Source organism: Cotesia glomerata, linkage group LG5, assembly GCF_020080835.1.
Source record: "Cotesia glomerata isolate CgM1 linkage group LG5, MPM_Cglom_v2.3, whole genome shotgun sequence".
NCBI classification, from domain to species: Eukaryota; Metazoa; Arthropoda; class Insecta; order Hymenoptera; family Braconidae; genus Cotesia; species Cotesia glomerata.
The window spans coordinates 18,835,301-18,851,069 of NC_058162.1; the positions used below are offsets into that span (position 1 = coordinate 18,835,301).

Sequence of the window (15,769 nt, forward strand, 5' to 3'; positions counted from 1 at the left end):
CTCTAATAAAGATAATTTTTTATTTATAGAATCACGCATAAATTTCAATGTTATCGCATTATTATCTTTCACTGGTTCTCCAACTTCACATAATCTTTTGTTTTCTAAATCAAATTGCCCATCGGAATTTATTTTAAATCCTCTTCCCGGAGCTCCTGGAGGTCCACTAACAACTGCTACAGCTTTCAAAGAACGTCCAAATATATCAATACTCATTTTTTTTACTAATACTTAATTCTTCAATAATCGAAATAATTTCATTAGTATGACTGGTATTACCAGCTGATTGAGAGGCTATTAATAGGTGTAATCTTTCAACCAGTTCATTAGGATCATCCCAGTATACATAATCCATATTTCTATTTTTCTTTTTTACTATCATGTGGCTAGGTAAACTCCCACCTTTCGAAAAGTTTGTATATCTTTTTGCTAGAAATTCAACAACATAATTTTGGAACTTGGATGACGGATCATTGAAAATACTTGTATTTGGCTTATAATTTTTTTAATACATATTCGTTCTTTCAACAATATCTTAGTAGTGTTTCTTATTATTCTGTGTTACTACAGAATCTTTAGGATATTTTTTGAATAATAATTCCAATAAACCATGAGTCATAGGATAAACTTTGTCTTAAACATTAATTTCATCATTGTTAAAATAAATATTTGAATTTCCAATGTACATTGCTTTATTTTTTTTTGCGAACACCATACCTGAAATCATTCTCTTTGTGATTTTGATTTAATTTTTGTATGTAAGTTTTTAATAAACAATCGGTTTTGATAGGACTACTTGAAGCTAGTGGTTCTGTGGATCGATGCTGTCTGCTGCTATTAATGAAACTTTCATCATCAGAGATCAGACTACCAAAGTCATCTGGTTGTTGGTCTGAGTTTTCATTTTTCGTTTCTTCTGCTTTTATCTCTTTTTTTATATTTTCTTGTTTAATTTTTCGCCCTGATGATTCAATAAGAGTTTTCAATGGTGTGACTATCAGTTTGAACATTGCATCACTTGCCTGAGAGATTTGATGTAAAACATCCTTTTTGTTTTAAAATGTCCTCCGACCATGCTGATTTAACAAACTACTTAACATGTATGATTAATATTTGTCCGATACAGGTTAATTTATACTAATGAAGAAGAAGAATATATGGCGAGGCTTTCGCCTACCTCCGAAGAGGCCGTTTCCTGGGCTCAAAAGAGCTATACACGCACGTATATTTGTCCTACTCCCACCATAACGAGAACACAGCCCAGTTCGCGGACAAGGAAAAACCGCCGTTCTCTTGTGTTTATACACATTCATTGAACAGCTGCAAGAGTTGCGTATAATTGTAAGTGTGTGCAACTCTCATCGACTCCTCTGGCAACTCATTCCCTGTAGGCACATCGAGATGTACCCACAGGATATGAGCAGTATCCAGCGGGGACCACGGGGAGGCGGAGTCGATTGAAGACCATGTTGTTTGTGTGATGTGTTGTGTGTAAAGTATGACTTTACGTGTAAGTGTTTGCGTGTGTAGGGTGCCCGGGCACTTGTGTTATTTGTGGTCATTTTCCCTAGCTTATTCTACGTCAATCATCCAAAGCTTTATACTGTCCTCACAATTGTGTGGAGCATATCGCTTGTGCCTAGGCGCTCCGACTCTACCTAGGTGGATGTCTGTTGAGTCTCGTCCCTAGTCGCGTTTTCATTAGCTAGCTGGGTTTGGAGTTTGCAACACATTACTACTTTACTGAAACCTTTTAAAAGCTTGAAGTTACTTTGGGATGTGGCAATCGCACGCGCAACGCTCGCCCACTCCGCGTTCCCACCCCATATGTCCTTGAGCACCTCACGTTGAGGCTCGTACTCATGGCATTCAAGCATTAAGTGCTCCACGTTGTCGACCCTTTCTCCTAACCCATTCTCCCTACACTCGTCGCAGAATCTACTATCCGTATGTTCGTACTTGTTTTGGTATTATCTAAAGCAACCGTGGCCGGTGAGGATTTGGGTCAGCTAGGAGTTAGGGCTGATCCATTTGTTTGTTAGACGCTCTGCTACGTCTGGAGAGAAGACTTTAGTTTTGCGGCCGTTCTCTGATGTATCCCATTGTTCTTGCCACCGACGTATGGTTTCAGTTCTAAGGGTGACAAGGCGATCCTCCGCATCTGGCTGCACGGTGACGTTCCCAAGGGTAGCCTGTTTGCCGATACGGAGGCTGTATCGCGCGCACCGTTCGTCTATTACGAGCTGAATGGGCACTGTCCCCGTGACTAGGGCAGCCTCTGGCCTTGAGGCCCTCGAGTACTAACGGCCACCACACGTTGTCAAAAGCGCCAGAGATATCGAAGAGAAGTCCGACCACCAGTCTCTTCTCTGAAGAGTCTACCAATCGGCGCATCTCCACAATTGCATCTTCCGTCGACTTTTTGGCTGTGAAGCCAAACTGTCGGCTCGAAATGTTCCCCTCCGCTAAGACTGTGGTGGTAAGTCGCTCTTTGATGAGCTTCTCGAACACCTTACCTAAACCCGAAAGGAGGCAAATTGGCCGGTAAGATTTAGGGTCATTTGCGTTTTTGTCGGTGCTTTTAACTAACATTATGATTGCCCCCTTCTTCCACTCTTTTGGGAATGCTCCTAGCGCCAAGCAAGCATTATATAGCTCTAAAAACTGTTCGCGAAGGATAATCCCTGCGCGTTTAACTACCTCGTTTTCTATTAAGTCCGGCCCCGGGGCCTTCTTGTTTTTCAGTGTTTTTAAGACCTTGTCCAGTTCGCGCGGGGTGAACGGTTCGGCGTCCACGGTGTCAGGTAGTAAAATTGTGTTGGTTCTAATCTTTTCCTGATGGGGGGTTTCGTTGTCTTGGTCGTCGTCTACAATATGCGTCTCGAGAAAACACCTGGCTGTTTCCTTAAAGTTTTCCGTGGATGCTCCGTTACGATTTAGCGTGCGCATTGCACTTTTGACTCTAACTTTTTCTGCGCAGGTTCTGTAAATAGTACCCTACTTTTCTTGATTACCTTTCTTCGTAACGAAGTCCCGCCAGCTGTTTTCCCTCGTCCGCTTTATGGCTGTCGAGTATTGTTTTCGTAGTGTTCTGTATTTGACGCTTAGGGTATTTTTAACTAAATCGTCCCTTTCCCTTTGATATACCCGTCTGGCTTTGTTCACCAGCTTCTTCGCGCGTGTTAATTTCCTGGTCCACCATGGGTATGATTTTACATGGGTTTTCCTACGCGGAATCGCGGCTTCGCAAGCTTCTAAGATTGATTTGCCAAGTGCAGAAGCATACCTTTCCACGTCCTCAACCGATTCCACTCCAAGGCCATCAAGGTTTGTGCACGCACACGAGAAAAGGATTTCGTCAAACTTTTCCCAATTGGCCAACGTTAAGTTGAACCTCTTGGGGTCTGCCTGTGCGCCATCCTTCTCCCCCGATTTTGCTCCTAGAGTGATCTCGATTGGGTAGTGGTCAGTATTCTGCACCCAACTTCTCTTAATGGACCAGCTAAGAATGCTACTCGCGAGTTTAGGCGTGACGAGTGTCACATCGATATACAAACTCCCGTTAGTTGATTCAAACGTCGGACCCTCCCTCGCGTTGTTGATTATCTCTAACTCGTGTGCGTCAATAAATTGCTCTAACTTTTCGCCACGCGCGTCGTCAGTCTCGGATCCTCATCTCTCGGATTTCGCGTTCGCGTCCATTGATATCAATACCCATTTCCCTCTCAGTGCTCGAACCACTTTCTCTAAGTGCTTTAAGTGCATGTCTATTTCGTCTTTGTACTGGAAGTATGCCGAGACTACGAAGAACGATGTGTCAGGTCCCATGATCTAAGCGCATACGCAGTGAGTTGTACTAAGTTGTGATAAAACCAGCAACTGGTATTGAGGATTTGTTAAGCAAATGGTCGCATATGGCCTAGACCTGGTTTCGGCAGCAACTTGTATGCCGCAACTGAACCCAGGTATTTTGAAACTATTATTACTATGTGCTGCGTATGGCTCTTGTAGAAGGAGAACATCAATACGTTTTTCCTCCCACAACTGACTCGCCTCCAGAGTCCCAGCTTTGTCGTTCCGCAAATTCGCCTGCAAAACTCGAAAACCTTCAACCCCCATTCCCCGGGTCGCGTGCGGAGACTTTCGATTTGACCTAACGCCCGGCACGAGCCCATCTAAGTTTACCGAGTGCGCGGACCCTCTGAGGGTGTTTTTAGTCGTCCCTAGGCATCTTCGCCGGTCGATGCTTCGCGAGTAAGATTCGGAAACCCCCCTTCTACTTGGATTTACCTCTTCTAAGTTCAATCGCGTGAGTTTAACCAAACAGGGTCGCGTAGCTAGAGGCATTAGCTGTTTCATACGTAATGCTTCCGCGAGCTTACACGAACGCGATCGCGATGCCGAATTCGCGGGCCGGCGATGAACGGGAGCGTCAGATAGCAGCTCGTTCGGAGAAACGCGGTTGGCTATTCTGGCGCTCCGTCGAACGGTCGAAAGAGTTTGGTGACCACCGAACGTGGGTGCGTCACCTATCCGAGGCTTTGCCGTATTGTCCTGACCAATTTGTTAAAGTTGTAGGAGCTGGTAACACCTACAACCGCTACTCCCCCCGGCGCTCGCGTTTGACGAAACCACTTGTTGCCGGACGCATAGTACCGCTACGTTGGTGACAGGGTTTGCAACCCCCCTGCCTTACAAGCCCTCGCCGCGTAAGTCAAGCTTAGCTTTTTAGGTTAGCTGAAAAGGTAAAAGAACCTCTCAGTCACCTTGGGTGTAAACCCTCAGAGACCGGGGCAGTAAGCTGCATCCCTCCCACTCAATCAAAGGCGATACACAGACACAGGAATTGCACGGAGAACCTGGCAGCTTGCGCATACCACGTCTACCGCACACGACCTCCGGCCCTTCTCTTCGACGAAAAAGACTCACAGATTAACTGCTGCATAACCCCTTGGCAAGAGTGACAGGGCCGACTCACAACGAACGGGACATATGTCCACTATGGTGTTCGTGGTCGCATTAACCGTGATTGCGATCTGCTACATAAGAGCCATAAGCAAGCAAGCGCAGTAGGTATTCCTACTGGTTCAAAACTATTGACCTGTGACACACAGAGCACTAAGGTAAATGAAGTAGGACCGTCACCCAAGTCAGGGACCCTTACAGGTTGCTACCATCCGGAGCCAGATGGACCTGGTTTTTTCGGGAGGTTTTACTCCCCCGACTTCTCCTTCCCCGTCATAGATAGGGCCCCGGGCTTATCACCGGTATTGGTAAATGGTAAGTACTAGTATTGCCGTCTGGTGGATCAAGTCGAAACTACTCAAACCGGGTCAGCTGTCGTAATAGCATTATAAACTGTGTAGTAAACAAGCATTTTATTCGTAACTACATTTGTTTTTAATACTTTTTTGATTAATAAAAATATATATCTTATAATGGAAAATACCGATGATTCGTTAGGCGTACGCTTTTCGCCAAAACAAAGTAAAAGTAAAACATTTTGTAGTGTATATGGGTGTAACAGTAAGGCTTGCAAAAATTTTGACGTTCGGTTTCATTATTTTCCAAAGCAAAGTGAAAATTTTATAAAAATTCAAAATGCTTTCGGAGTGGATGAAAAATTGACTCTCGAAAAATGTGGCAAAAAGTTTTGAAAATAGGAAAAAGTATTACAGAAAATATGCAAGTTTGTTCTTTGCACTTTAAAAATCGGATTATTTCTTTCCAGGTAATTAAATTTATTGTTTAGTTCATACCATTATTTTTGATTTGTAAAATTAATTAAAAAATTTTTTTCTACATAGAAAATGCTTCAAAGGGTAAGAGACGTTTGAAAAAAAATGCACTACCTTCTTGTAATCTACCTTGTACTGAAATAAAACAACATCAAGCACTAAAATAAACGATGACCGAGAAAAAAAGGATTCAAAGAGACAAGAAGAAAAAATACGATAATTTCGGATAATGAAGCTACTAATAATGAAAACCAGATTCCTCTGCAAGATTAACTACTACTGAATTGACTTTTGATTTTGATGGTCAAAGAAATTCGGTTGTTTTGGATGATACTAATCCCAGTCCTGTTACTTCAAGAGAAAATAATAATGGATCTGTTGTTGCTATGTTGCCAGAGAAGAATGATGAAACGCCTGCAAAAACATTTATTGATGTCGGTATTCAGGTTAAAAGTGGTGATTTAATTACTGACTTTTGTGATGTAATAAAAACTGAGAAGGAACTCAATACTTTAACCGGGATTGTGAGCTTTGATATCTTGAATACCATTCTTGATGTTTTTAAGGTTGGATTTCCTAAATACGAGTCCGAAAGAATGCATCTGCGTAGCAAAATTATCATGACATTTGTTAAATTAAAGCATAATTTATCGTATGCTATTTTAACAGTTTTATTCAAATACTCTTCAGAGTCACATTGCCGTAAAATTATTCTGCAGATGATCGACATGCTTTACGTTTGTTTGGAACAGGGAATACCTTTTCCAGACAAAGATGAAGTCTCTAGGAATATTCCTGTATGTTTCAATGACTTTCGAAATGTTAGAGTAGTGTTGGACTGTACAGAAATTTTTATACAAAAACCAAAGTCGCTGTGCTGTCAACAAGCAACATATTCACGGTATAAAAGTACATATACCATCAAGTTCATGACTGGAGTGACCCCCGGAGGATCGTTATGCTACATTAGTCCAATGTATGGAGGAAGATCTTCGGATGACGCTATATTTGAGCAATCTAAAATTTTAGATTTATTAGAGAAGGGTGAAGCAATAATGGTCGACAAAGGGTTTAGGGTTAATAAACTGTGTAAAGACAAAGATATAACTCTTATTCGACCTCCATTTAAGAAAGAAAAACGGCAATTTTCCCAAGAAGAGTCGAGGTTAAATGCGAAAATCGCCAGAGCACGAGTTCATGTAGAACGTTCCAATCAAAGACTCAAGGTATTTAAAGTCTTGGGCTCTCGGATGCTAAGTGGTCTTGTTGATAAGGGCAAAGAAATACTAACTATTATTGGTGCAATTGTAAATTTAAGTTCTCCAATTTTAAGTAATGATAAATTTATGTCAAATGATGCAAATTAAGAATTAAGATACAATAATAAATGTTATTAGGTAAAAATTTATTAAAAATTTAAAGGAAAAATTGTTAAATTAAAACATAAACATAGTTAAACATTGTTAGAGTGTTTAATAAAGTTATTTTTACAGAAGTAATTGCTTTCGTACAAATTTTTAATTATGTTTCTCATTCTCACAAGCATAATGTAACATCTCATTAAAAAATATTAATTGTAAGGATAGAAATAAGTCTTTTACAAATTTTTCATCATAATCAACTGAAATAATTTTCATACTTTTTTCATGAGAAGAAAAAAGGATGAAGTCCGTTTTTTTAATATTTAAAATACCCATACCAAGCTGAACCTGACCATAATATTTATGATTTTTTTTCAAAGTTAAGGTATTATTATTTTTTGGGTTTTTTTGTACATAATTTATATTAGAAATGATATCATTCATACTATGAGATTTGCCTTCATATGGGCACTTGATTTCTATCAACTTGACGGGTTTATCATTGTCGAATATAACTCCGTCGGGAGAATAACCAAGCCCAGGGTTATTTTCCGGAACTACGAGACCACATTGAAATACATTTACTTCTGTACTTTTTTCATAAGCTCTTCTTGCATCTGATTCAAATTTTAAACCGTGATTTATAGCTGCATTAGAAATTGTGCTTGGATTAAAATATTTAAGAGCTTTTTTTTTCCAATCTGGTTTTGGATTTTTCCGATAGGTGTATAATTCATAGCATCGAGAGCCCGTGATTCTAAACTTTCGTTCATTTTGCCATATACTATAAAATTTTTTTGTTTCTTTACAAATATGAAAAGGATCTGCTATCAACTGTTCAAAAGTTTTTTGACAACATTGTCGTAAAGGTCGAAAAGTGTATTTAGATAGAGTAGAAACCATTGGTGACCAGCATAAATGTGACATCATACATTCAATCTGTCGAAGGTGTTCAGGTGGTAGAGTCTCAACAGTGTGAAGTAGTGGATCATGTCTTCCGGCTCTATTATAAATAGATTAAAAACAAAATGTATAAAATACGATATATAAAGACAAATATGTCCAAAAATCTAATAGCCTTATGAAGTAAATATTCTATAAAAATAAACTTTTACAAATTAATTGATTGAAATGAAGAATCGCAGGCATGTATAAGGAATTCATTACATTATGCAATTAAAAGAAAGTAAAATTTCTGTTCATTAGCAAGTATATACAAAATTGATGAAATTAATATTTTGATTTGATGATTGCTGAAAGACCGAATCATAAATATATTTTTAAATATATTTACTTCGTCTTAACTTTCATTGGAAAAAAAGAAAATATTAGTTATCAAAATCAATCATTCACGCCCATACGCATGCTCGGATAGAGATGACTTTAAATGTTTCGAATACAGCTTTTCCTTAATTAACTTCTTAACCAGTGTGGCCAGATCGCACGATTTTTTACCCTTCTCTAGGCGTCGCGCGCGCCCGTACACAAGTAAGCGATGTGTGTCTGTGAGTCGGAAAGCCGAGCGGAGCCGAGAGAATCCGAGACACGTCGACAAATCGAGGGGAATGAAGCCCCTGCCACAAGACACAGAGGAGTAACTCACACAACAGTAGCTCTCTGTTCGTGTGAATTTCTCAGAATCCGATTTCAGCCGAAACATACAGCGGGAAAAATAATGCTGTAATTTTTATTAAAATAAATAAATAATGCTTTTTTGTTTACAACATATAGGTTTAATTTTTTTTTTTATATATGAAAAATAAATTATTTTTAATTAAAAGAAATTGAGAAAAAAAATTTTTTTAATAAAAAAAATTTTAATTAATTTTTTACGTTTTTATAGCAAATAGTTAATTATTATTAAATAATAAAAATAATAATAATAATTATTGCTAATACGTGTGGTTACTGGAAGTTCCCAAACGCAGTTTTTATATAAGTTTTAACATTTACCCGTTAAGCGGTCAAATGGCTCTGTGGCGTAAGCGTCAGCTTGCGACGACGAAACTTTTGTGGTCGAATCCTCGTCGGATTCAATTTTTTTTTTTTTTCATTTTATCAAATATTTTTTTTATGCTGTTATTAATAATAATAATAATAATAATAATAATAACAGTTGTTATTATTTTTATTATTATTGATAATGGTTATTTATAATAATTATTGCTAGTACGTGTGGTTACTGGAAGTTCCCAAACGCAGTTTTTATATAAGTTTTAACATTTACCCGTTAAGCGGTCAAATGGCTCTGTGGCGTAAGCGTCAGCTTGCGACGACGAAACTTTGTGGTCGAATCCTCGTCGGATTCAATTTTTTTTCATTTTATCAAATATTTTTTATGCTGTTATTAATAATAATAATAATAATAATAATAATAACAGTTGTTATTATTTTTATTATTATTGATAATGGTTATTTATAATAATTATTGCTAGTACGTGTGGTTACTGGAAGTTCCCAAACGCAGTTTTTATATAAGTTTTAACATTATATCAGAGAGACTTCCGATGGCTGTGCGGCTTAAGTGTTAGCTTAGGACGTCGAGGCTTTCAAGATCGAGTCCTCGACTGGTCAATTTTTTTTTTTTTTATTTCTAAAATATTTTTTCTTTTTTATGCTGTTTTAATAACAATAGTATTGAACACAGCTTTCCGCATCACCCTGGAGGTACCGTGTTATGGTATGCGTTCCCGTTATTTTACATGGCGGGATCCCCAGTAGGCCTATACCATGACTAATTGTATCATTAAATTTTAAACTTAATAGATTATTTAATATTTTTTTGGACAAAGCTTCAAATTGACTAGAAAGAAGCTGAGCTGAAGGCTCTGGCTTCTTTGGAACCTAAAGTACGAAACGAATATATTGCACAAAGAACACAATTGACTAGAAAAAAGCAGAGCTGAGGGCTTCAGCTTTTTCATAAACTTAAGTTATGTATAACAATGTGGCAAACAGAACATTGTTGACTAGAAAGAAGCAAAGCTGAAGGCTCTGGCTTCTTTGTAACCTTAAATATTTCATTAAAATATCGAAACCGATCTAAGTTGACTAGAAAGAATCAGAGCTGAGGGCTCTAGATTCTTTGTAAGCTTCACTTAATAATAACAATATTACAAACATAATATCAATGACTAGAAAGAAGCAGAGCTGAAGGCCCAAGCTTCTTTTAAGTATATTTAATGCTAATACTGAAAAAATAATTATTGTTATCAGTTAAAAACGAACCGAGCTTGGAGCACGAGTTCCTTTATAAATATATACATTTTTAAATTATAAATAATTATAACTAATACTAAACAAACTATCACTCTATGGCAAACATTTACAACGTCGAAATCTAGAGTAGAAGAGCTGTCGAGCAGCCAGAAGAAAAGAGACCTACTTTCTTAGCAGTATGATTCTTTTCTCAGCAATCATCACTACTTTCGCAGGAATACAAAGTCAAGCTTTTGGGTGCGGCCTTCTCCGCTTTTGAGTACAAATTACATGAAGACATCAATCCAATATAACTTTTGTCGATCGACATTTCTGATGCTCGTAGGTTCCCTGAATTGGAGACAGATTTTATCACACAAAGTGAATTCAGGGTTTTGTGACTGAGGTTATTCCTGTTCTTTGTCTTAAAAATAGGTATGAGAGAAAATGCCCTTTCAGCCGCAGCGTTTGAATGGGCAAGTGCTCTAATGATACTTAGTAGTAAGCGCAAATTCGGAAACTGTAAAGTCCCATCTGAACGAGTAAAGTTGCAAATTTCTATCCACATTTCGTCAAATGGTAGTTTGCTCCATTGCTCTTTCAAATTCGGATCGACACAGTACAAGGAACTCCACTCTTCCTGAATAAGTCTCCCTCCGGGAACTTTAAGAGCATGACAGGTGTTTTCTACTTTCGAAAACGATGAATTCCTGTCAGGATCGAAGAGGGCAGTTTCCTTCGCGAAAACTGTCAGATCTGAGAGAAATGGATCATCGATCGGCAGTCTCCGGCGGATTTCAATGGAAGCGGTTACAAGAAAATTTAAACAATCGTTGTGCACCTGCTCAATGATTGATTCAGGAACTCAGACTTTTGTTGAAGCAGTAAATACTCTCGACAATCGGGTCCAACATCTACTTCAAACAACTTAAGTTGATTCGAAACTTTTCAAAGTTTATGTTATGGACGTTATCGTAAAAGGTTTCAGGTTTCAACATAAGTGGATCCATAAACCTCTGGAGAAATTGAAGAAGCAGCTTCATCGAACGTGGCTGCAACTCGTGGACTAGAGTATTACTCCCTTGAAAATGAGCGTTAATCTCGTTGAAAGATTTAAGCACGCATTGCAAAAGAGTAAATACGCTTTTGTCGATGGTTTCTGCAAGATTGCAAGTAAATCATCTCCTTTTCACGTTTCTCCAAAGATTGATAAATCAAAAAAGCCTCTATCGCTCGCCAATTGTTCAAAATCCCTGTAATCGCAATTTGACGAGACAACCATCGTGTACCAGCGAATCGAACAATCTTGATAATAGGTTTTCTTCATAGCATTCTTGAAATTCAGCAAAGATGGCGCTGCGTTTCGGGCTATTATTAATATAAGAAATAATATTGGCAACAAAGTCATGAACTTCGACTGGAATCTTAGAACATGCTTCTTTTGAGGCGAGGGCAAGAGAGTGACAAATGCATGGTAACGTCCGAAGATTCGGAATTTGCTGAGTCATCAAAATTTTGAAGGAGTTATTTTTGCCAACCATAACTGAAGCATTGTCACAGGCAAGACCGATGATTTGCTCTAACGGAATTCCCAGTCTGGCCAACGCATCGCAAAATTGTTCAAAAAGACGTTTCGCAGAACCGTCCGTCCCATCTAAATGAAGCAATTTAAGTAATTCGTTGTTAACCGTAAGTGTATTTGGATCCACATAGCGGACCATCAACGTCATCCATTTGTCATTCGTAATGTCAGTGGTCTCGTCTACTTGAATAGAAAATTTCGTTTTTTGAACATTTTCAACGATCCGTTCGGACTCACGAACACTCACAACATTTGTAATAATTCCAGTCGCTTTGGTTTTACCCACTGTCATCTTTTGGAGAACAGCAGGTTCTTTACCAATCGACTGAAATAATTTCAAAATTTGTGGTGCAGTCGACAAAGGAATATTGTTTTGAGCAATCAAGGTCGCAAATTGAATTTCAGCTGCTTTAACTCGTTCATTAAACTGCAGTTCAGATGAAGACAAAGATGAACTGGAATCAAGTTGAGAGCAAACTGATGAAGAAATTTCAGGAAGCACGACATTTGGAAAACTAGAGTTCTTGAAACTGTACACGCGCAAGTTTCCCAAATGTTTCTTGGTTTTGGAATGTCTGTCAATTTCAAAACGACCACAAGCTAAATTTTCATTACAAATAACACATAAAAACTTTTCTGAATCTGACAAACATTCCTTGACCCATGTTCTCCACTCGGGATTATCATCGTACCATTGATGTTGGAAAGATTTTGACTTTTTGGATTTCTTAGCTGAAGGCTCTGATGAATCCATAATTTTATAACAAATAAAACAACACCAATAATACGACTTTACAATAATCAAAATGACACCAGCAATGAAACCAACGATGACACCAAAATGACACTAGCAATGACACCAGCAATGACACCAACGATGACACCAGAAAACGACACCGATAATTACACAAAAAACGACACCGACAATTACACCAAAAACGACACCATAAATGCGATAATTATTTATTTAATTTTATTTATAAAAGTAATTAATAAAAAACGCCGGGAAAATGGACGAGTTGGAAAAAAAAAACAGAATTATATCACCTCCGCGGAATAAAACCGATATTTTTTTTATTTTATATTTAATATTATGAATAATGAAAGAAAGTTGAGTAAAATAATTATTAAAATACCTGTAATTATCACTGGACTACAGCAATCAAACCCAAATAATCCATAGGCACGTTTAACACATTACACTGCACAAATATTAATGGCGGAATAACAGTGAACAGAATGCGCCAATATTGACAGACAAACAAAAGCAGCGTCTTTTGTCTCACGACGGAAACGTCAACAACGCGTCTTTAAAAGCCCGGGCATTTAAGCAACGATGGCGTGACTTCGCGCGCGACGACTCAACGCTACCGGAGGCTTGAGCGCGCTTTCGTCGGACGCTTGACCTTGACGAGGCAAGAACCGCTACATTAATTATTTCATTATAATACGAATCAAAATTTTTAATAAATTACGATTGGGGATTTTTATTGACATGATAACTAAAAAAGATTGATAAAATATTGGAGAAAAAAAAAATTTAATCTGACGAGGATTCGACCACAAAAGTTTCGTCGTCGCAAGCTGACGCTTACGCCACAGAGCCATTTGACCGCTTACCGGGTAAATGTTAAAACTTATATAAAAACTGCGTTTGAGAACTTCCAGTAACCACACGTATTAGCAATAATTATTATAAATAACCATTATCAATGATAATAAAAATAATAACAACTGTTATTATTATTATTATTATTATTATTATTATTATTAATAACAGCATAAAAAATATTTGATAAAATGAAAAAAAATTGAATCCGACGAGGATTCGACCACAAAAGTTTCGTCGTCGCAAGCTGACGCTTACGCCACAGAGCCATTTGACCGCTTAACGGGTAAATGTTAAAACTTATATAAAAACTGCGTTTGGGAACTTCCAGTAACCACACGTACTAGCAATAATTATTATAAATAACCATTATCAATGATAATAAAAATAATAACAACTGTTATTATTATTATTATTATTATTATTATTATTATTAATAACAGCATAAAAAATATTTGATAAAATGAAAAAAAAAAAATTGAATCCGACGAGGATTCGACCACAAAGTTTCGTCGTCGCAAGCTGACGCTTACGCCACAGAGCCATTTGACCGCTTAACGGGTAAATGTTAAAACTTATATAAAAACTGCGTTTGGGAACTTCCAGTAACCACACGTACTAGCAATAATTATTATAAATAACCATTATCAATGATAATAAAATAATAACAACTGTTATTATTATTATTATTATTATTAATAACAGCATAAAAAATATTTGATAAAATGAAAAAAAAATTGAATCCGACGAGGATTCGACCACAAAAGTTTCGTCGTCGCAAGCTGACGCTTACGCCACAGAGCCATTTGACCGCTTAACGGGTAAATGTTAAAACTTATATAAAAACTGCGTTTGGGAACTTCCAGTAACCACACGTATTAGCAATAATTATTATTATTATTTTTATTATTTAATAATAATTAACTATTTGCTATAAAAACGTAAAAAATTAATTAAAATTTTTTTTATTAAAAAAATTTTTTTTCTCAATTTCTTTTAATTAAAAATAATTTATTTTTCATATATAAAAAAAAAAATTAAACCTATATGTTGTAAACAAAAAAGCATTATTTATTTATTTTAATAAAAATTACAGCATTATTTTTCCCGCTGTATGTTTCGGCTGAAATCGGATTCTGAGAAATTCACACGAACAGAGAGCTACTGTTGTGTGAGTTACTCCTCTGTGTCTTGTGGCAGGGGCTTCATTCCCCTCGATTTGTCGACGTGTCTCGGATTCTCTCGGCTCCGCTCGGCTTTCCGACTCACAGACACACATCGCTTACTTGTGTACGGGCGCGCGCGACGCCTAGAGAAGGGGTGAAAATCGTGCGATCTGGCCACACTGTTCTTAACGTCTTCATCTAACACCAGATGATCCTTTTTGATTTTGAAACAGCTATGCTCACTTAAAGGCTTCGCATTATATTTCTCTAAGCAAGAATCCCGTGGCGCACACCAAAGACATTTTCTGTCTGTTGATGATACGAGCTTTAAACTAGTTAAGTCATTACTGAAATGATAAAAATAAAAAAGGATTAAACTTTATCAAATTAATGACTAAATTTTATCGAAAATTTTTTTAAATGTAAATTACACAATTTAAATTTACCGTGAACAAAATAATAATACCGCAGCACTATGTTTACACTGTTGACTTTGTCCAGCTGCACAACTACATTTAGATGAAATAATTTTTCCAGTTTTGGCAATTACCGTATTTATCTCGTGCGGATCTTCTCGCGTTTTTGAAGATTGTATACAGTAAGACAACAATTTATACTGTTCACTATTTTCACTTAAAATTCCTGTGTAAATTAAGTGGTTGGAATTTACAATTTGTTCACCTTCGATAAAGTTTCGACTCTTGGGAGTAGAACCCAAATGATCCAAAATTACATTCACTGATAAAAACATTCTTTTCACGATCTTTAAAAACTTTTGACTAATTTTGATGATAAAAATATTAAAAGTATACGTGAACAAATTGATTTGTTTACACGCAATTCATATAGTTAATCTAACACCTAACCCGGTTTCATTAGTTTCAACCTTGATCACCAGTTGGCGTGACCGCAACTCCCATTTACCAATAGCGGAGCAGGGTTTTGTTGCGGTGCCTGTCAGAAATCCATTCGTATTGCTTTGGAAGATATAATAAAATAAGATAATAATAAAGATGCGAACAACTCTCCAGGGTCCCCGCCGGAAATTCATTCGTATTGCTTCCGAAAAGTATAATAAAAGAAAACAAACGAAAAATCTCCTTAACGAGAAAAAA

At 37.2% G+C, this 15,769-nt stretch overlaps 2 protein-coding genes across 2 annotated transcripts; both read right to left on the reverse strand.

The window, feature by feature from the left end:
- Positions 1-11,541: 11,541 nt before the first annotated feature.
- LOC123266087 (zinc finger MYM-type protein 6-like) lies at positions 11,542-12,633 on the reverse strand. The gene has a single exon (XM_044730121.1). It carries the CDS (start codon positions 12,631-12,633, stop codon positions 11,542-11,544), a length of 1,092 nt encoding a protein of 363 aa, XP_044586056.1.
- Positions 12,634-14,664: 2,031 nt separating this feature from the next.
- On the reverse strand, positions 14,665-15,421 carry LOC123266088. Its single transcript, XM_044730122.1, has 2 exons — positions 15,101-15,421; positions 14,665-15,001 (listed from the first exon to the last, which is right to left on the reverse strand). The coding sequence occupies exons 1-2, from the start codon at positions 15,403-15,405 to the stop codon at positions 14,665-14,667; spliced, it is 642 nt and encodes a 213-aa protein (XP_044586057.1). The 5' UTR covers positions 15,406-15,421.
- Positions 15,422-15,769: the final 348 nt, after the last annotated feature.